General features: G+C 43.8%; 2 protein-coding genes across 26 annotated transcripts in view; one reads left to right on the top strand and one right to left on the bottom strand.

Moving 5' to 3' along the window:
* The window catches only part of SHLD1 (shieldin complex subunit 1), an 83,802-nt gene extending 67,813 nt beyond the window's left edge, over window positions 1-15,989 (bottom strand). For 6 of the 23 annotated variants that reach the window (XM_075035628.1, XM_075035644.1, XM_075035638.1 and 3 more), the window contains exons 1-5: window positions 15,916-15,988; window positions 15,171-15,222; window positions 6,104-10,667; window positions 4,477-4,606; window positions 3,876-3,986 (exon numbers count right to left, since the gene is read on the bottom strand). Coding sequence is in view for 2 of the 23 variants with exons in the window: in XM_075035655.1 (XP_074891756.1) it covers window positions 2,120-2,203; window positions 3,876-3,986; window positions 6,104-6,130 (222 nt within the window). In the remaining 21 variants the exon portion in view is untranslated. The other 17 variants (XM_075035636.1, XM_075035635.1, XM_075035632.1 and 14 more) reach the window with 12 other exon arrangements.
* Window positions 15,990-16,157: 168 nt separating this feature from the next.
* GPCPD1 (glycerophosphocholine phosphodiesterase 1) overlaps window positions 16,158-21,794 on the top strand; it is a 47,228-nt gene continuing 41,591 nt past the window's right edge. Inside the window, exon 1 of one of the 3 annotated variants that reach the window (XM_075035657.1) lies at window positions 16,158-16,345. The gene's annotated coding sequence lies outside the window, so the exon portion shown is untranslated. Of the gene's footprint in view, window positions 16,346-16,860; window positions 17,070-21,794 lie in introns of those variants that run through there. The other 2 variants (XM_075035659.1, XM_075035656.1) reach the window with 2 other exon arrangements.

Below are 21,794 nucleotides of genomic sequence, written 5' to 3' on the forward strand. Positions count from 1 at the left end.
GCTGGTAGCTATTTCCCAGGGGCAGAGAGACCATGCTTTTTGAAGTCACCCATCGTGACAAGAAAATCTATTTATAAATATAGCTGCCTTTGTTTTGTATGGTGGGAACACAAAAAAAGCTGTGGCTGAGATTATGTCTGTGGGCTTAAATTTGGCATCTGAACCCTTTCCACAGCTTTGAAAAAATCTAAGAAAATACAAGATCTTACCACAATTTTAGATGTTAACTGCCTGCAGCTGAACTCCAAAGATGTGTAGACAGACAACAAGAGCAAACAAAGGGTTTGAGGTTTGTTGTTTTTGTCTTGATTTTTCCCCCACTGTGCAAATTCTAGCCTCTTCAGCCTCTATCTTCATCTATTTCCTTGTCCATTGTGTGTATCTGACTTCCAGCCCAGGTAACTACCTATGCAAATAACCAAATGAGCTGATTGTTTGCTGGGAAAAGGTATCTGCTATAGCTATGGTTTCTTTCACTTTGGGAACTGTGCAGGCCACTCTGGGAACTGTATCAGCAGTTACTTCCAGCAACACAGTCCCATGGCAAGGCTTGTATAAGGCAGCACAAATTTTTGATGCTGGTTCTGGTCCCTGTTAGAAGCAGAGGGAGTTTTGCCAGTGAGCTCAATGGGAACAGGACTGAGGTTGTGATGAAAAACAAGCAGAATTGTTTAATTCACCATGAGATTTTGACCATTCCTCAAAGTGGTCTTTCCCAAGTTTGCAGTCTTTCACCAGCAGTCCAGCTTGGGGCAAGAGGAGCATATGATGTTTTTTTAAAACCTATCCCTAACTCATTTTTGTTATCTGGCAGACAACATTTCAGACATTTTCTTGATCAGCTTCCAGAAACCAAGGCGTGGTTTCTCATGAGGATTGCTGGCCACCCACTGCAGGCTCCTCTGCAGGTGTGCCCCAGATGCCTGTCCCTCACAAGCATTATCACACCAAGTTAACACCCACCAGACCTTGCCAGTGTTGACTCAGAAACTTCTATGCAGCAATACTTAGGCAAGAATCTGCTTCCTGTTTTGGGACAGGTCTGTGCCACTCAACTGGCAAAAAAGTGATGATGCTGACTAGTTCTTTAAAAGTGTGCCAATAAAATGTCACTTATTTCCTGACTGGTGAATTTAAAAGGTGACAAAGTGATTTCATGCTTTGGATGTATGAGGAAGAACCGAAGAGTTCAAACAAGACAACTGCCAAGGTAGTAAACTTAAAAACACCATGGTAAGCAGATAGGCTGAACTGGGGATTCAAAGGACAGATGTATTGGAGGTTCTCCCCTAGCTGGCTATCAGCACAGTTTCCCTGCAGCTGAAGGAAGTTGCCCATGTTCCACCAGAAAATTCCTGGCATTTGAAGGTGTGCATTTTGTGCTGACAATACACTTGAGTCCTAGAATCAAGCACCATTTTCTCAGTTTTTCACGTATACCTGTTACTGGCAGTATCCAGAGGAATACGCCTTTATGCAGCAACTCTGGGACTGACCACCACAAATCTGCAATCAAATCCTACACTTTTGTCCTTGCTAAGCCTTTCCCACAGGTAAATGAAGTCTGAATGCTATTATTCTTCTTCCTTCTTCCTCATTCCTCCTCCTCCTCTCTACAGAAAATTGCTGCCAGTTTTTATGACAGGTTGTATAAATACAATCTTCTTAAGCAGAGAGGAGATTGTATTTATAAATTGTATTTTAAAAGAGCGGTCCCTTAGGAAAATCCATGGCATTGCTGCAGAGCAAAGATCCACTTAGAGTTAAAGTGCTCTGTATTAGGAGTTAAACCCACGTGGGCTATTAGGTAGTGGTATGTCTTCACAGAGGCTGTCTGTAAGTCTCTGCAGAGACATCCATCTGCCTGCCTGTCACATCACTGGAGACATCACTGCCTACAACTCATATCCTGGTTGCTTTTCTTAAGCCTACAGAGCACTGTGGCCAGGACGTTGCTCAATTGCTGGCCCAGCACAGCTGGAGCCATGGACCCCAAGTGCTGGATTCAAGTTCTGAGAGTTCTAGCAGGGTTTTAATGAGATTTACTGAGCTTTCTGGGGTCTAAAAGCCGCCTAAGTTGTCATGTCAGCTTTCCTTTTACCTTTCAACGTTTGTGTACCTTTCTTTGAGAAGCAGGTTGTTTTGTTTGTCCACATCCTTGCTCTGGAGGAGCAGAGGCATCCAAGGGGTGCAAGGGGCCTGACTGTGGTGTAAAAAGATTAAAAATACAATGAAAAGAGTGAAACTACTATTAAAGTCCATAAAAGTATGGTCCTCTATGGTGCCATCACAGCAAAAAATATGCATGTTTAATATTGAGAGGAAGAGGCATGATGTGCACTTCTGCTCATCCTTAAAGTGGTATTGAGTATATGTGCTGTGATGCAGCTCTGGGATTTAAAATTATCTCATCTTGCTCCTGGATGAAAAGCAGAACACATTCCCCTGCTGAATCAGGCATTTCATTTGCATTTCTTTGTCTATCAAGCAAAAGTAAAACATGGAGTCTGAGACAAGTGATTTCTTTTTCCAGAGATTTTTACCATATTCTCTTTACATTACAAACTCAGAAATTGACCGTTGTTCACCACTTCGACAGGTAAGTAAGAAAATGCATATGCATTTTGGATTGAGAGACTGGTCTTACGATTTTTTTTAACTTGTCCAGGAAAATTGCTTCTTTTATTTGATGAATATTCTGTGTAATCTCTGGTCTTCTCTTACCAGCCACCCTTCATACCCTGTGCTTCCTTCGCTATCCTTATCCAAGATACTGTTGTTGTTATGTTAGACAACTTAGAAGTGCAAAATATGATGTGGCATTTTGTCTGGGAAAATAATAAAGCCATGTCTATTCATTGCAATATGAATATGATTAAAGACAAATATACCTTCTCCCAAACTCTTCCACCTGTTTCCCAACTTTAAGATTTTATCTGCCTTTATGCAAGACTTGATTACACCACAAGAAAAAGACAACACAAAGATTAGACACTTTAGAAGGAAAAAACACAGTTATAAAACACTGATTATCCTAGGACTTGTTCTCTTAACACAATAGTTGCAAGGCAATGGCTAATGTAAACAATGATAATTACCTCCTCTTGCCTTTGAATACAGGCAACTGCAGTAAAAGTGATACTTTACTGTTCTAGAGCAGTTAATATTTATCTGTTTGCACACTGAGATATGAAGCACCCAAACATTAGAAAATAGAGTTAACATCTAAAAAGGAATGTATTGTTTCATTTTCTAAAATAATCATCAATAACATGGCTTATGCTAGTGCTAAATTTAGATAGAGCCATTTCTTGTATCCTTCTCGTGTCCTGGAAAAGACATGATCATTTAGCTCTACCTGCTTTGCCAGATGTAGCCCATCCTTGTGGTGTCTGAGCCACATTCTGAAATTAATTCCTCTATCTTTGCCAGAAGATATTAATCCTGAATTAATTCCTCTGTCTCCCCAGTACCAAGTCACTGCATAAAAGGTGGGACCTGGTGGAGCAGAGCTCCACCCCATGTCTCCCACATGTTCTCACTTCCTGAACACATTCTCTGCTGGCACTGTGGGCACAGATGGAAAAAACACTGCTTCTCTGACTTAATGAACCAGCTGGGAGTTTTCATCTGCACAGGGAAACCTGCACCAGCTGGCTCTGAGATCACACAATCACAGAGGGGTTGAGGTGGGAAAGGATCTCTGGAGGTCATCCGGGCCATCCCCTCTGCTCAAGCAGGGCCACCCAGAGCTGGCTGTTGTGGACTGTGTCCAGCCATTGCCCAGGACAGATGGAGAATGGCTGCTTTAACCTGTATAAACATCGGAAAGAGCCCAAGGTGCCAAATAATCTGGCCCATTTCAGCCTGTTTACCTTAATTTCCTCTCCCTTCCTTTCCGTGTCTTCCATGATCAAGCTGCTCTCCTCTTGGGTGGGGTTGGCTCCCAGTGAGGTGTGTAGCACAGTACAGACACAACAGATACCCTGTGGGGAGGATGACAAAGAAATGGGCAGCATGACATGGAGGTGACAGAGCAGAAGGCTTTGCCCACAGTATGTGCGACTTATCAATGTGAGGTACGCAGGGCTCAAGGGAAGGCTTTGTATTTTGCTGTTGGAGCAGGTCATGCTCGGTTCCTGCTGAGTGAGCCTGATGCAGTTAGAAGGCTTTGTCTGAAGCCCGTGCTGGGAAGGCACTGTAACCCTTGGCATTCAACCGTTTTGCAAACCCCGGCATCAAAGGTATATATTCACCTGACAGTTCTGCACTTTATCCTGGTGTTATACATGCGACACCAGACCCTTCAGTATTGGTCAAACTATTTGAAACTGCTGATGGAAAAGCTGTGACTTCACCCCTTAAATTGCTTCCTGGGAAAAGGTTCAGAAGATGCTTTATGGGGCCAGGCTTTCTGTCAGGTGAGTTATTCACCCATGGCAGGAAACCCCTGCAGAAGAGGGCTGCAGGACTCACCCCAGCAGTCCTCCACAGAAAATGCAGGAAAGCAGACAAATGGCTCTATATTTTGATGTCCCATGTCTCATTGCTCTTCCCCTTTCTGATACAGTGTCAGCTCTGCTTGAGGTATTAAGGAGGGAGGTGCCTGTGGATAAAGAACACCCTTGTGTGAATAAACAGGGGCCATGGTGTAATAAGTGTGACCCCCCTAGAAATTGCTACCACTTAGGAATGAAGGTCCTGGAGGAACATGCTAAATTTTAAGTGCATAAGCACTTATATTGGCCTTGTAGGTTCTGCTCACCTGGGACGAGGACAGGGTCCTTTCCCCCATGACAGCTGTGGGTACTGTCTCTATGATGTTCCCAACCCTTGTCCTCCAGAAAAGAGACATGCAATGTGGAAGTCACTACCAGGTCTCAGAAGATGAGACCACAGTATTAAAGCCTAAACTAAAGCATACTGAAGTCAACACCTGCTAATTGATGGATACGAATGCTGGATCAGGCCTTTAGCAAATAACTAGTTACTTCTTGAGTTGGGCACAGCTGAGTGGAGTACTTGGAGCAGACCTGTACACATGCTTTTCAGTTAATAATTTACTCACATGAATAATCCTCCATTGTGCAGAGTTCTATTGAAGACAAAGATTACAATACAACTAAGGGCTGGAGGATGAAGCCCTGAGATAAGATGCAGAGTAAACAAAGTATGATATTACAGCTATTAATTAATGTTTAGAAATAGGCAGATAATGAAGTCAGGATGGCCATGAGTCACAAAGCTTCACTGCTTCCTGAGCTCATAGAGCAAAACTGTTCTCAGTGCAAAGCCATGGTTCTATTTTTAAATATATCTACTGTCTGAAAAGTTATGGCTGAGGTTGGAACCTATCTGTGACTAGGCAAACAAAGGTGACAGTGTCACCCAGGGCATAAAGTTTTGGCAGGAGCTCAGTGTTATTCTGTGCAAGTCACTCTCCCTGCTATCTTCTCAGCTAGTGCCAATTTTGCTTTTTATTTTTTAACATGCTTAGTTTATTTTTCCCAATTCCCTAAGAAAATCAAGGTTTACATGGCTAGGCTGTGTGTTTATGTTTTCCTGCTTTCCAGTACATTCTGGAATCCAATCCATCCATTGGTTTTAGACCATACTGACAAAGTGGCAAGGGCCTTTGGGATCTCTGTTGGGAGCCTCACAGAAGACGTTTTATTCGAGGAGTTAGTGACCATGAACAGACCATGTCTGTCCTACCAGGCATTGTATGCAGCTTGTACATTAGCATGAGCAGCCACTGCAAGGGAATCTGCTGGAGTCCTCAATGCCAGCCTGTGCTGTGCACTGGTGGGTGTTATTACAGAGGTAATAGTCCAGGCTGTCAGGAGAAGATATGCCTGGTTTTGTTTGTTATGCAAACTAAAAGGCACCATGGCATGGGAGGGAGGCAGAGCCTTTCCACGGATGGGATCTGCACAGTGGGCCATGGGAAAATCCATCTGGGGTCTGTCCCATGCCATTTGCAAGCCAGATTCCCAGAACCTGAAGGGATGTAAAATTTACTCACTATCTGTATTCCTATTTTTTATTCTATTGTATTAAAATAGCTATTTTATTATGCCACTTGTTGTTGGGATTTTCTTACTGAGATCTGGAAAAAGCCTTGCGCCATCTTGTCCTCTTACCCTCCCTGTGGCACTGAACAGGATCTTAATATCCTAGGACATGAGGTGCACAGTCAGGACAGGAGAGACAGAGCTCATATGTCACTGCTAAGGGAAAGCCTGCAGCATGAAATTAGTATTTAAAACATGCAAGTGGGAAAGAGATGCTGACAGTCAGACTCTTCTAGCTCCATAGTCTGTAATATTTAATTTTGAAACACTTTTTTAAAAATAGTGATTCAACTCAGTTAATAAAAATAGAAACATCTCTGAGCAGGGCAGTCATTTTGTGCAACTGTGTGAGTTGGAAAAACAAAATATCTTTGTTTTGTTTCTGTAATAGTTTGGAAAATGCTTTCCTTACTGAAACAAAAAGGATTTTCTGAATATGTATTTTTGCAGAAACATCTGCTGTGTGTGAAGTTATTTGACAAAACAAACCATAACTCTTTATTTAGATTAGAAAATATTAAAGGTCTGGAGCATGTTGCAAAACAAAGTAAACAGAAATAAACAGGAAATAAGTGACTAAGTAGCCACAACATATTAAGGTCAGTTCGCCTTGCTTTGGATTTAAACGGTATCCTTTCCCATTGTGTATTTTTTCCAGAAATTTTTCTCTCTCTCTTTTTTTGGTGACTGCTGCTTTTCCTGTCGTGCTTTAATTGAATCATTCCCTTCTGTCCTTTAGGAAGTTTGAAAAAATAAACTTTTATCTCTGCTCTGCAGCTGGAGGAGATGATCCCTATTGCACAAGTCACAAATTATGCTTCACAATATGTCAAACCCTGGTTCATTTACTGTCTTTTCAATTACTTCGATTTAATTCAGCCTGATCTTTGGCTTGGATCCTTTGCAGAAGATCCATGGGATAAAGGAATTAGAAAGCTAACATAACAGTTTGTTGAGGCAAGGCAGTCCCCCTGTCTCAGAATCAGCATATTCTGTTCAAAACCCTCCAAGTAATTCTATCTCTGGGTAGAAAGAATGGGATTTTGCAGATGCCTTTTAACACCCATTCCCTAAAAGACTTCTCATTTCAGTCAGCAGCTAAGAACCTTCGCAGATTTTGACTGCATACACACAGTTCTGGGAACTGGCCCAAAAAGAGAGACCCACTGAAAGACTTGTTTCTGTTGTTTGATTCTCAGCATTCATTAATCTAAGAGACCTTACTGCAGACTTTCAATACTTAAAAGAGGGCTTATAATAAACATGAAGGAAGACTTTTTACCAGGGCCTGTAGTGACAGGACAAGGCATAATAGTTTTAAACTGAAAGAGGGTAGACTTAGATTGGATATAAAGAAGAAATTATTTATGATGTAGGTGGTGAGGCACTGGAACATGTTGCGCAGGGAAGTTGTGGATGTCCCACCACTGGAAGTGTTCAAGGCCAGGTTGGATGGGGCTTTGAGCAACCTGATCTAGTGGAAGAAGTCCCTGCCCATGGCAGGACTAGATTATCTTCAAAGGACCTTTCCAACCCAAACCATTCTGTGATTCTAATTCCACTGAACAAAGGTGAATGTTTAGTCTCCAAAAAGTCTTTTGAGTGTCATATGATCCCTTAATACAGTCCATGTTCTGAGCCCCCAGTATACTAGAACTCTGGTTTGTTTTAATAATGTTAAAAACTGATTCAATTTTTAAGGGGTATAACTATTTATGAACCAATACTTTGAAGGGAAACAGCAGAAATCATTATAGCTGCATTTTGTTCTGGAAGAAAGCAGGGAAATGCCACAGGCTTGCCATTAACACTAAAAGAGATCATTTCTGTGCTCTTACATTACTCCTCCTGCTAACACATTTATTGGTACTGTAAAAATATGGAGGTTCTGTAATACAATGCCTAACTGGCCATAATTCAACACTAGCAGATTTTAAAGGCAAATACTTTTCTGGTGTGGAAGTAGGTGGGTTCTATTTATGGAGCACTGCGCCTCTCTGCAACACAGTCTCAGCTCAAGGCAATCGTTAACAAAAGTGGTAAGAGCCTCAGACTACCTCCTTGCCAATCAGTGGGATTTTTTGCAGCCCAGAGAAATGCAAGGTGCAACAAAAAGCTACTTTCTGCCCCAATGGTCTTCTAGAGTAACTCCTGCAACTTAAGTCTTCAAGTGACTGATGGTTGCACCTCAAAACACTGCCCCATTTCCTGCCAGTAGCACCCAGTGGGAATGTGCGTGCTGTGTTTTGTGGAGTGCTGGCCTGGGTTCAGGATGACCAAACTCAGCCTGGGACTGCAACACAGCTCTTCCTTGCTGCGAGCCTTCCCCACGGATTATTTTAATCGTTATTTCTCCTGATCTCTCCACAGAGTCAGGTCCCAAGAGGAAGAGTTGCAAGACAGCACAGAGGCTTATTCCTTCAGCAGTTGTTTTCCAGCGACACACAGTTTCCCTAGATCATGAACAGCGGCTGAACTTCATGGCTGCAATCTCGCCAGCAGAGCTGCCAGCACTGACAAAACAGAGCCTTGCACGTTTTAGTTTATCAGTCCTCTGTCTGTCTGTGGCCCGTCTACAGCTTTATCTGTGCAGCCCTTGTGCACAGGCTTGGCATCAGGCCAGTACTCTAGCACACCTTGACCTCTTTTGGTCTCACGGCTGAGAGCAGCTGGGGAGATTTTCAGTGCTTTTCTGTGATTCACAGAAAAGGGCGTTCAAAGGGCATTCACACCAAACAACACTACCTCACACCAGTTACAGCCTAGATTTTGCAGCTTTTGTTTTGCTACCATTAGTCCTGGCACTCTTTTTCTGGTGAGAAAACCAGCCAATACTCCAATAGATTTTGTACTGTTTCAAAAATTAATGTATCCTTTACATGTCTGGGGTGAACCTGATAAACCAGTTTCTGCTGCTGTTACACAAATGCTATGCATTGTTCAGCTGTACAGTGTGTAATTTTTATCACTGATCTTGCATTTTCGTAGTGGTTGCTCTTAATTTTTAAAGCTTTGACTAAAATGTGAATGGCAAACTTGTGAACTGCTTCATGTGGAGACAGCCATGGAGGAGAACTGTCAGACTCAGCTGGAGCAACAACCTACTTGCAAGTAAATTTGGATTTGTAAAACAAGGGATGCTGTCATGTTTAAAGTTACATACAACTGTATGTATCTTCAGAAGTTTGGAGATGAGAGTTCTTACTTCCTCCCAGCAAGGAGAATAAAGAGTCAGAATTGCTCCAAAAGCTTTCTTGGTTTGTATCTTGTTAGTCTTAAAAAAAAAAAAATAATAAAAAAAATTCTCATTTTTGGACATTTTCAATGCGGTGGGCAGAATAGGCACATTCTGCTTCCAAGAGCTATTGGCTGAGCATGACAGAGACAGGCAAGAATACAGAGTAGGTGTGAAGTAACTGACATGTTCTCCTGTTTTCCTACAGAAGTCCTCTTTGAGGTCACTCACTGATAGCTGTCTGTTTTAAACCTCAAGTCATAAATCTGTCTCTGAGCATTTTTTTCTACAGCTCCATTGTTACAGCAAGCAGTTCCCTGGCAGCTGAAGGGGATTTAACTTCTAGCTGCTGATGTCCCCACTTGTGCCAAGACAGCTCCAACATTCATCAAACCTGGCTTTGAATTGTTTCAGCCCACTGACCCAACACAGAACTAACCTAATTAAAACCAAAACAAAAACCAAACCAAACAAACTCCCAGCATTTTCTGACAGAGCTAGTATAGCTCAGTTGAAGGTTGGACAAGGGCCAAGAGAGAGTACAAAGGGCAGGTGGGAGTGCAAGAGCAGGTGTAGCAGAGCCAAAATGCTGCAGCCAGACGTTAGAGTGGCTTAGGCCAGGGACACCCTTAGCTTCTCCTCAGGCTGAGCTTTGCTCACAAGAAAGGAATTGTGTCCCTGGGGTATGGCTGCATTCCCATGAACAAAAGTGCAGTAAACCTTGGGTTACCACATGAGAATTTATACCAATTTAATAAGCATAAAAAGGAAGAAATATCAGTCACCGACCAGAGTCTGTACTTTTAAAGAACTTCATGTCAATAACTGAAACTTAAACACGTTTCTCTGTCATTATTGGTATGTGCAGCAGATGAAGGAGAAACAAAAGCGACAGAGGATAGGAAAAGCTAACCTTTTCCCCTATTGGATTTGAGGCCTCCCATTTACTTTTTCCATGTAAGTAGAATATTCAGTACAGGCACACTTCAAGAAATGTTGAGTCTGGAAATAGAGAGCTTCAATGGACAATAAGAAGTGGCATATTTCTGGCCCTGTTGGGCCCTTTGGTGTTCACATGGGCAGTGGGAGCACCACTGTCCTTCCACCCCCCCTGGGAAACACTGGGCACCACCATACCACAACCCCACATCATCACTAGCCCTGACCTGGGGAGTCCAAAGGAAGCACTTGCATCACTACTATTATTATCTGGCAGAGCATAAAGTTCAGCCTCACATTTCATTTAAAGCACAAACATGACCTTTGAAATGGGATTTTGAACTGCACCAGTGTGAAACGTTCCTGCTGTCATAGGAAACCCCATCTCTTCTTATCTCAGGGCAGGTGTTCCTCCCTTTCTGAGATGAGAAACAAAAAAGAAAGAAAGAAAGAAAAAATAATCAACATTATCTGTGTCATATTCCACAACCACCGTTGTTCTTTATTTGCTGATCGACCTTGTCTCTGACACAGTAAAATGGGTGCTGCTGGCAAAAGGAGCATGGGAGGTCCTGAGTACAATTTCAGAGACAAGGAGATGGGAGATTGTAACACAAGAAGATTTTATGGAAGAACAGAGGGGCATGGCTTGTAACTGGCATGCAGACAGAGCTAGGAGTTCACAGAATACCACATATACAATTATATATAAAAAAATAAAACAAAAAAGTTACGTATGTAACCTTCTATATAACTTGTTATATATACATAAATAAAATTTTTTATATAACTAAACCAAGTTATATAGTAAGATGAAAAAGTTTCATATTTGTAATTGACTTTGGCCAGTTTAAATGTCATGCTTTGATGGTGTGGTACTTTAGTTCTTTATTTAGGTGTTTCACAATAAAACTTATCTTATACATGTTTCGTTTCATAAACCAGCTTAGATGAAGAAGCAAATCATGCTCACCACCCTCAAGACTAGATTATAATATGTCTCATTTCTGATTCAAATCTCATTTCTGCAATATTGTATTAAGACTTGGGTTTTTTTGGGAAAATTTTTTGTTGTAACATTGTCTACCACTGGTGCCAGATTAACTAAAATTAACAGTGTTTGAAAATGACTGAATTTTCTACAGGAGAAAGTGAAATATCTGTAACTGTTCTTTTTCATGTTAAAAATTTGGTAATTGTTAACAGTAGCCACATAAGGGTTTCATTTTATATTTGTTATTTTATATTTAGTGATGCTCTCATCCACCTTTCTGATATGTTGCCGCATTTGCTACCAGCACACCTAGTCCTTGTATTAGGCAATAACCTCCCCTACTCAAAGAGAAATCTGAGCTATTGCAAATCTAGAGTAGCATTCCTCCCCTCCCTCCATACCTTTTGCTTACCTTCTAGGCTTCCCCATTGTAGGTGTTTAAAGTTTTGAACACAGCCTTATCTTCTTGCTTAATTCTTATGACTCACTTCTCTAATGTGTATCTATGCTCCCTGACTAGCTGCTAACTTGTCCACAGAGAAAAATATATTATACTACATTACAGTATACATTACAGAGAAAATGCCATTGCACAACACGCCTTTTTCTAATAATCCTTTCTCATCATTCTCCATAAGACTGAGAGGCTTTTGCCATGCTAATAGCAGTTCTACTGTCTTGCAATTTTTATTCTTGCTTGATACCTTCCAGTCTCTTAGCATCGCTTTTCTTTAGTGCCTGTAAATTGTCCAGATTTCACATTAGGTAATGATACAGCAATACTCTCAGCGCCAGAAAAAAGGTCAGAAGTGCATTTTCAAGAATAAGTGATTCTACAAAAAGATAAAAAATAGCTAACGACATACTGCATGCCTAATGCTGTGCATTCATTTGCATACTTTTACCAGCTATTTTTATTCACAATAACTCATCAGAGCCAGAACAACTGCAGAAAAATCAAGTGCAGTAAAATAAGGAGCACAATTCATCTAAATACATGCAGCTTTCATCAGCTGCGGACGCTGGTGTCAGTATAACCAGTTCACTGGAACTGATAATGCAAATTTTGAAGGAGGAAGAAGCACATCTGTAATTTGGTGTTCACAGTCTTTATAACTACTTATAGTATGAATGAAGCTTGATTTATAGGTTGAATCTGTAATTCTGGCAGCTAAAGAAAATATTACATTGGCTACAGAAATGGACATAAAACCTCGAAGGCATTTCCTAGTGCCTTTTTAGTATACATTTGCTAGTGTATTCTATAAATGAGCCTCAACTACGTATTTCCTGCAATTGGGCAAGTATTCTTGTCATTATTTACAAAACCCAGGCTGCATAAGTCCCATTGGGCTTCACATCTCAACTAGTACAGCCTCAAGGCTACTTTGATATACTGCCTATGGTGCACACCATCTTCAACCCCACTTCATACCTTATGTCATGGCTGGGAAGAAGGCAGCTTCCACAGTGTTTGAGGAGGTTGCATGCACAGGGCATCTTTTAGCTCTTTCACTCCTGCTCAGTGACTTCATCACAACATTGCCAGAACAAAGACAAAGCAGTTTGCCAGACAGTACTGGCTAAGTACTAGTAATTCTTATTAAACTGCTGTAGTGGAAATGGGAAAACATGCTTTCCGACATGTGCACACATAGTTTAAATAGAGTTTGTGTTTGCACACTTGAAATAGATCTTGTAGCCTTGTCTTTCTAGATCTCTCTGGGACTTCTGCAAAGAGCAACGTGATTCAGCTGAGGTTATATGATATAAAACCCCATTTCCTTTGGGTTTTTTTTGTTGCTGTGTAAACAAGAAAAGCAGACCACCAATCTTAACTTTTTGGACAGATATTCAAGAAGAGTTCTATAAACTCATCTACATGCTCTAATTACTGTACACTTTCGTATTATATTTCAGGAGTAGCTGAGACTTGTCTGCTGTGTCATGGCAAAGTATGACCTTATCTGATCCAACCATATTGTAGCAACTCCTTAAGGAGGAAAAAGAAAAAACAAAAAACCAAACCCAAAACACTAGCAAGCTTAATTAAATGTAGGCTTTTTCTCAGGTTAAGCCAAGACATAACAATATTTCCCATCTCACCTTTTTCCTACTTGCTCTACACTGAGCACAAGCTTAATCATCGTTCTTAATTTGCTGGTTTTGTTTTATTCAGCAAGACCAAGAAGTAGTGCACTGGGATTATTTACAGGAATAAAGTTATTAAAACTTGTATTTCAGTGAAAGGCTTAAGAACAGACTTGCCTCAACCCAAAGAGCAGTCCTACTGATGCAATTGTGGTAACTTTAATTGTTTAGAGAAAAGAATCATACAGCTTTGTATAATCAAATCTTCCCTTTGAAAAGCCTCAATAATTACAGAATGAAGAACATCATCCCTGATTTTGACAAACTTGAGTTACCTTTAAAGAGAAAATTAGTCCTTGAACGTTGCCATTACAAATGATGCTGTTTAGAATCAGCTGTTTCTCTTAAAGCAGCATAGAAATTCCTATCAACATTCTTTCCAAATGAATAAATACATACTATTTTAAGATACCTGAAGAATTAAAAAATGGTTTATTTGATAGAATGTCAGCTTTTAGGTGAAATAAACCACACCCATTTACAAGGAAAAAGAGAATTCTCTAAGCATTTCAATTTAGCTGATTATATTAGCTTCTCTTATCTTTGTGAAGAAGTAGGAGATGTACATCTTTAATAAAATGAACATGTGAGTATTTCTTAAATCCATTTAGGGCCTAAATTGCAATTTTTAGCTACAATGAATTATTGTACGAAATGCAATTATAGTTTTGTCTAGATACAGGCATTTTTTGAAATAAGCACTAGGACTGAAAGACACCAAGTATTATACTTCTAGTTCTTAACAAAAATTTCATGACACAATTTTATAACAACTGGCACCATATCAAAGACCCATATTTTTTTTTATTTTAACACACCAAAAAGCACATTTGAAAGTGTTCAATTCTATCCCAGCTTTACAAAAAATTAGTTGAACTAATAAATCTTAAAAACAGGCAAGAGAAAACAAGTAGGCAATTACTTTTCTAAATAGTATTTTCTCTAAAGTTTCTTCTCCCTCTAATTTTAGTTCACCCTTGATTACACCTGTAGAAGTGATAGCTCCTAATGTTTACTTAATTACTAAGGATTTGTAACTGGAGTAGTTCACATTCGTGTTTAACAAGATCCTTACTTTCCAACAAGCATCTCACCAACCCTCTCTCCTCCTTACCCAGAGGAATTCCTCTTATCCTTTTGGATTTAAAATAAACTGCTTTTGGCTATCATTTCCTTTTACTGCATACCTCCCCCTACCTTTTTTCCTTTCCTACCTTCAGGGTACTCTGATCTTGCAATACTCACATTAAGACCTCAGCAATTCAGAAGTATTACATATTTTCCTGGTACAGAACATCCGATATTAACATTCATTCCCTACAACATCCAGGGCTGCGTCACAAATTACTTATTAACATGGCTGGATTTGCAGGGGATGAATGAATGGAAAATAGCCCTCTATTTAAATGACAGATGGATGGACAGCATAGAGCAGCATACTTGTAACAGCACTAATTCCCAATACAAGATAACTGTTTTCCCTGCATACTCAAACTGCAGCTTCTTTGTCGGCTGATACAAGTTGTATAAAGCAGAAGCAAGTTAGTTACCAAACTATTTATGCAAGCTTATTATTAGAGTGAAAGGACTGGTCATACTATCACAGTTCCATAGTTCTGCTACAAAACAGAGCACAAGTTCCCTCAAAAACACAAAGGAAAATAGTTTCCCTTTATTTGCTAATACTTTGTTAGGTGAATTCCAGTGTGATACCCTTTTTGTCATAAAACCAGGTCTCAAGAGGGCCACAAGGTCATAGTCCCAAACACAATACTACCTTTTAGCACAGCAAAGCTCCCTGGGGTCTTCACCCAATGGTCTCAGCTACCCTGAAACAGAGAAGTGTCACACTTAAACTTTGCCTGCAGCTTCAAAACTCCAGCATGAGCATTCCCACGTCAGTTTGCCTTGGTGCTATTGCTGTGAAGACATGTTTTTAGCTGTACCATGAATGATAGCCCTTTTGCTCAAGCAACTGGGCACACAGGCAACCAGACCTGCACAGAGAAAGAGGCAGAGCCTGCACAGCAGCAGGGAGGCTCCCTGGGTGCCCTGACCCAGGTGTGTGGGCTGCACAGGGCACCAGCTCCTGCCACCCCACATTTCAGTGGGTGATGGAGGCCGCAGCCTGCCAGCAGGGCTGGAACACTTGCACAGACAGGGCCTCAGAAAAACGCACATGGAGATAGATGGCCACTATCTAATCCACAGAGACCAAAGCCTTTCAAGAAAGGCATGCTGCCTGCCCCTTCATACCACAAAAAAAGCCATGGTGCCCCTGACGCCATGAGTTCACAGCCGGGCTAAACCATTGCAACCCAATGGTACCTCAAGGAAATAAGGCTACCTCTCCCCAGAGCAGCCCTCACACTCCTGGGCTGGATACCGGGGACCCAGCCTGAGGCAAAGTGACCTCAGGGGGTAGGAAGATGGTAGCGGAAGCCTGCCTCGCCTCAGCAAGACCCCTACCCAGCTCTCACCCCTCAGCTCGCCCCTGCCCCACACAGCCGCCCAGTCCTCACCGCGTCACCTCCCTCAGGGCAAGGGTCCCCTCAGCTCGGCTCGGCTGGGCTGGGCTGGGCTCGGCCCCGCCCCTTCGCCCCCTAGCTCCGCCCCCCCGCAGACCCAGGGCTTTCGAGGAAAGGGCATGGCCTCCCCCCGCCCTTCCTGCTCGCGTCTCATTGGCCGCAGCAGGAAGGCGGGGCCGAAGCCACGGGGAGTAACACGTCGGCAAGGGGAGGTCACGTGGGTTAACCCCCTCCCCTGTTCGGCCGGGGGCAGCTGGAACTGGTTGGAGGCCGCGCGGCCCGCGCCCCCGCTTCCCCGCGCTGTCGGGCGGCCCTGGGCGGCGGCCGCCTGCCCCGGCCGTCGGAGGAGGGGCAGGGAGCCCGGGCGGCGCCGCCCGCAGCCCCGTACAAAGGGGTTGGAAAGCCGGCTCCAGCCCTCGGCCAGGTCAGTCCGCGCCGCCGGCCGGGTGGGGCGCGGTGGGGCTGTGCGGCGGCCGGGGACGGTTGATGCGTGTCCCTGAGGAGACCTGGGGTCTGAGGGGGGGGTCGGTTCGCGCCCCGGGGAGGGTGCTACCGGGGGGGTCGGTGCTCGGCACTTGGTGGGTTGCGATGCAGGAGACTGCTGGTGCCTGGCCCTGAGGAGAGATGGGGAGGGGAGGTGGCTCCCCCCGCCGCGGGCAGGCGGCCGCAACCCGGCTCCCCGCCTCAGCCCCGCGCAGCCGCCCCCTCCTACCGCCCCGGCTCCTCTCACGCGCCGGCCCCTTCCCTCGCCCCGCCCCCTCATGCGCTCTGCCCTCAGACCCCGCCCCCTCCCGCAAGAGCTTAGGCTTTCGAGGAAAGGGCATGGTCTCCCCCCGCCCTTCCTGCTCGCGTCTCATTGGCCGCAGTAGGAAGGCGGGGCCGAAGCCACGGGGAGTAACGCGTCGGCGAGGGGGGTCACGTGGGGTCACCGCCGCCGCCCTCCCCCTCCCCTGTTCGGCCGGGGGCAGCTGGAACCGGTTGGCGGCCGCGCCGCCCCCTCCCCTCCCCTCCGCCCCTTCCCCGCGCTGTCGGGCGGCCCTGGGTAGCGGCCGCAGGCCCCGGCGGCCGGAGGAGGGGCAGGGAGCCCGGGCGGCGCCGCCCGCAGCCCCGCACAAAGGGGTTGGGAGCCGGGAGCGGCGCTCGGCCAGGTCAGTCCGCGCTGTCGGTCGCGTGTCGCGGCGGGGCAGCGCAGCGCAGTGCAGCGGCCGGGGACGGTCGGTGCGCGCGCCTGGGGGGGCCTGGGGCCTGAGGGGCGGAGGTGTCGGGCCGGTTCGCGCCCCGGTGTGGGGAGGGCGCTGGGGCAGCGGTGCCGCGCTCCCCGCGGGAGCTACCGGGTGGCGTCGTTTGGCGTGGTGCGACCTGAGGGGAGGGATGGCGCTCGGCCCTGAGGGGACCCGGGGGAAGAGCGTGGGGTCCGGGGAGCGGGACGGCGGCCGCGGCTTTCCCGGAGGGGGATGGCTGCGTGCCCCGCGGCGGGGAGGCGGGCGGAGAGCGGCTGCGTGCCGCCGGCCGTGACCGGGGTGCCGCACGGAGCAGGGCGGCGGGGGGGGTGGCATCGTGTCGGGAGGGCAGCGGGCGCTGCCGCGACTGCCGGCCGGGAACACGCCGGCCTGTGCGGGTCAGTTTATTTACGTCCCCGCCGAAAGCCCTCGCCCGGGGCGGTCCCGCGGCTGCCGCATTATGTAAACGGCCGGGAGGCTGGGACGGGGCGGGCCCGCGCCGGGACGGGACGCGGCGCGCCGCCTCCCGGCCAGGAGCCGGCCGCTGCGCCGTGCAGGGCTGGCGGTGCGGCAGCAGCCCGCGGCGGCGGGCAGCGCTCGGCGAGTCCCCGTCGGGCCGGCCGGCGGGGTGCGGCGCCGGTGGGCTCTGTGGGGGGGTGCTCTTCTCCGCTCTCGGTCTCTGCTTTGGACTAAAGGAACGCGCTGACAATACTAACGGCTTGCGTTTCCGTGTTCTTGATCTGCCGGGGACTAATAAGACAAGTCTCGATTAACTTTGTTACCTGCTTCCTAACCACGCTGTTGCAGGAGGCGCAGATTCACTTTCTTGTACTTTCTTTTTCTTTTTCCGTTTCAATCGACAGCTTGTCTTGTAGGGTGTTAGTCTTTTAGTTTATTAAAGCATGCACTGTTAGATGGAGGTTGGCCTGCAAAGTGTTTTAGATGTTAGCGGTAGAATGAAATAGTTGATAGGTGGAATTATTTTTTATTGTAAAAGGTATTTTTCCTTGTAGATTTTTATATGTATTTCTATTCCAGAACTGTTGCCTGTAAAATAACTATAGAAAATATAAAAAAAAATGAGGGGAATGCTGTTTGTCTTGAATAGAAGCTACTAGTCTAAACTGCTGCATAATTCATCTCTTAGTAAAGCAGGCTGCTCCTCAATAAAATGGATACACGCTTTGAAAACCCTTTAAAAAGTTTGTTGTTGTATTGAGTACTGAGAGCTGTGGGGAGCATTATACATGTTATTTGTCCATGTCATTTTTAAGTGAGGAATGTTAGTATGATCATAAAGAGCTAAATTACTACCTGCTTAAGATCTTGTCAGCCACATGCTAATAATGAACAACACTTCAGCAAAGAGAAATAAGACTGAGGATGTTCTGGTTTACTTGCAAATATGTATGCCTCAGCCATTTCCTGTCTTTTTCAAGAACTTTGCAAAACTGCTGTGACATAGCTAAGACAGAGGAGTCTGCTACATGGACAGGTATTTAAGAAATGCTGAAAACCATTAAGTTCTTATTATTTAAAACAAAGCAGATGCATTATAGGTGAACATAGTACGTCAGATAGTGATCATCTTGTGTTTGATTCCCAGGGCTAGCTTGGCCTTGCAAATGGGTAGTTAAATTGATACTGAAAATAGCATCTTTAAATATATTTTTCTCTGTTGCTATGTACTAATGTGATGCTGTTTCAGAAATAGCACACGGGCTTTGCTTCTTCCTAAATGTCAGCATAACCCTATTGGTAAATTCCTGCCTTTGAATCAGAACAGCATGTCCAAATCTTGTATGCAAGTTTGTTTTCTGTACAGTGTTAATACTGCAATGCAGTATGAGAAAGCTGTCCTTTCTCACGCAGTCAAGGTGTGGGGGGAGAGGAGGGGGCAGGAAGAACCTTCTGGTTGTTTGGGTGACAGTGAAGGAGTTGGTGCTGTAATGTTGTTTCTAAAAATTCTCCAGTTTTTAAAAATTCAACTCCAGTTGTTAGAGTGAATGTCCTGACAAGCATATCCTCTGACCTTGTTCTAAAATCCAGGTGTTGTCAACTGTTGTTGCTTAATTTTATTACATACCTAATTTGTTACTTTAGATGTACTTTATAAATAATTCTGATACCTTGTTAGGACCAACCACAAGCAACAAAATCTGTTCTTCGTACTACTAGTTTAATCAGCTTTGAATAGATATTTAAATATTAAAGGTATAGTCTGAAGTAGCTCAAGTTGATATTTTTATACTCAAGAGTCTAATGCTCTGAGGAAAAATGACAAAACTGTGTCTTAAAACATTAGTTTTGTGTGGTTAGGCTCATATCTCTTCTTTGTTCAGCTTAACATCGGATCTGACTTATGGCGGATTTTCTGTTGCTGCCTATAGTACAGCCTTCAAGAAGGTAAAATATAAGTACAGTACCTTCTCCTGCAGTGCATGGTAGTGTTCAAACACAGGCTTCCCGAGGGAGGTCTCAGGGGGCTGTGGTGCCCAGCATTGGCCCCACTCCTGCCAGCACGCACTCTCAACTGTCAGTGACTTGGCTGGGACTGTGGCACCTTTCTCCTGCTTCAGGTTGGAGCTGGACCTGACCTTGGTGTTGATAGGTCTCATGAGTCTGTACTTTTAAGGTGGAGGATGTCTGCTTAAAATCAGAAAAATAAAAGCAAAAATACTGCAGCCTTCTAGTCCTTGCCCTTTTGAACTTTATATGCAAAAAAAAGGTGATAATTTGCAATAATTGAGTATATGTTTACTTTTTGCCATACCAGTAGTCTGCACTGTGGTCTGTGACGAAATGTGTGCTAATGGTATGGAAGATCCTGTTTGTGCACAGATTATCTTTATTTTTCTACAGATAACTAAGCAAATTCAGTAATATAGTGGTTAAAAATATTCTTACGTTAGGAACCAGATGTTTGAAAGTACTAAAATGCATTCCAGGAATATCATGGCACCTACGTACCTAGCTGTCTCATTTTAATTGTCTGTCTAATTACCTTTGAAAAATCCCATTAAGTACCTATAAAAAAATTCAAATACCTGGATATCTTAAAAAAAAAAATAATCACCCATTAAAAAGATACTTTTGTAAGCTCTATTTTACCCTCATTGAAAAATCTGTATTGTGTATTATCCAGTCATCCTTAAACACAATGTTATGCAAGAGAGTTTTGGGTTGATAGCTTTACATCCAAAATTTCTACCAGTAATTTTTTAGATAGGGTTTTGGGGCTCTTTGGGGGAAAAGGAGGGAAGAAATGTAACACAGTGTGTTTTGGTGTAAGTCTGCTGCTTTTTTTGGCTTTCTCATCAGCATGTTGCCAAATACTGATTATCCTCAATGGACTAAGTCCATGCAAAGGGTCAAGGTCTCATATGACCTGGGTCATATAGCTTCTAGGAGCTCAAATGAAGTTGTTTTGAGTTCACGGTCTGTTAGATGCATCCTAGAGAGGATAATATTTGCAAAAAACCTCTGGATTCCCCTCATGCACTGGAAGAGCAACATTTTGCTTCTCCTTTAATCTTGAAGTAATTTTTGCTATGAGTTCTGATTACTTTCAGTAGAAATCTTCCCTGGGGGCACCCCCAATTTACAAAGCTAGTGTAGAATTTCCTGAGGCTTGGTCTGTTTGTTTCCTCTTTCTTCCCCAATTAGGTGTCCATGCATATTTTTCCTTCCACTGCTAAGTATAACCAACCATTCTGCAGCCCTTGCAGCCAACTCACAGTTGATAAAGGCAGCTTTTCATTTAGATCTATCTTAATATAGTTGCCTAATGTGTTCCCTGCCTAATTTTGAAAGCCTTCTGTCCATACAACAAAAAGAAAGCTCAAGGCCTTCAGGCTTGTAAGTCTCTACAGTAGAAAAAAATGATCACATCTTACTTCAAGCCTGTCTCAAACATTGCCCTTAGAGCGTTAGAAGTCAGAGCTTCACAAATCTATTTGAGTTGCAATTAAAAATCTTACTTGTATCGAGAGAGAGCATGTCATCTGGCTTTATGAATGCTATGAATTTTTATGAGTCTAAAATTTGTTCAGTGTTTGCAAGATAGGCTATTATGTTTCAAGATTGTTCCAGATTACTTGCCTAAAATACTGAGAATAAGATATGGGGCAGTAAACAGCCAGTACCTCTTAAAATATATTGGGAAGGTTAAGGAAACTTGGCGAGGGGGGTGGAAATAATATACTAAAGCTGAAGGGTCACGAAGGGGTTTTATATACCACCAGACCTGTAAGCCAAAAGGTTCAAATGAACTCCAAGCTTGGAATTATTAAATTAAGTCCATGTTCTGGTATATTTTGACTACAACCAAAAATTATCTTGGTCTTCCCCATCCATCATGACCTTTGCTACCTCCTTTTAGAGGAAATCCATGATACTTTGTGATACATTAATAGTTAATTGTGTTATGCCACAAGGAGAGTCTGAAATGTCATCTTTTCACTTCTTCCAAGTGCCTTTAGGGGTCCATGGCTGTTTGCCTGCATCTTCTAGAAGTGCCCTTCTAGAATCAGGAGGGAAGAGCTTGGGTTCCCTATTATTTAGGGAAGTACATTAACTCTTGTCGCTCTTGTACTCCTTCTGGTGCCCCTGAGGAGGAGAAAATAGTGGAAGGGAAGCTTTACAGGCAATATT

Source organism: Buteo buteo, chromosome 9 (assembly GCF_964188355.1).
Source record: "Buteo buteo chromosome 9, bButBut1.hap1.1, whole genome shotgun sequence".
In the NCBI taxonomy this organism is placed as follows: domain Eukaryota; kingdom Metazoa; phylum Chordata; class Aves; order Accipitriformes; family Accipitridae; genus Buteo; species Buteo buteo.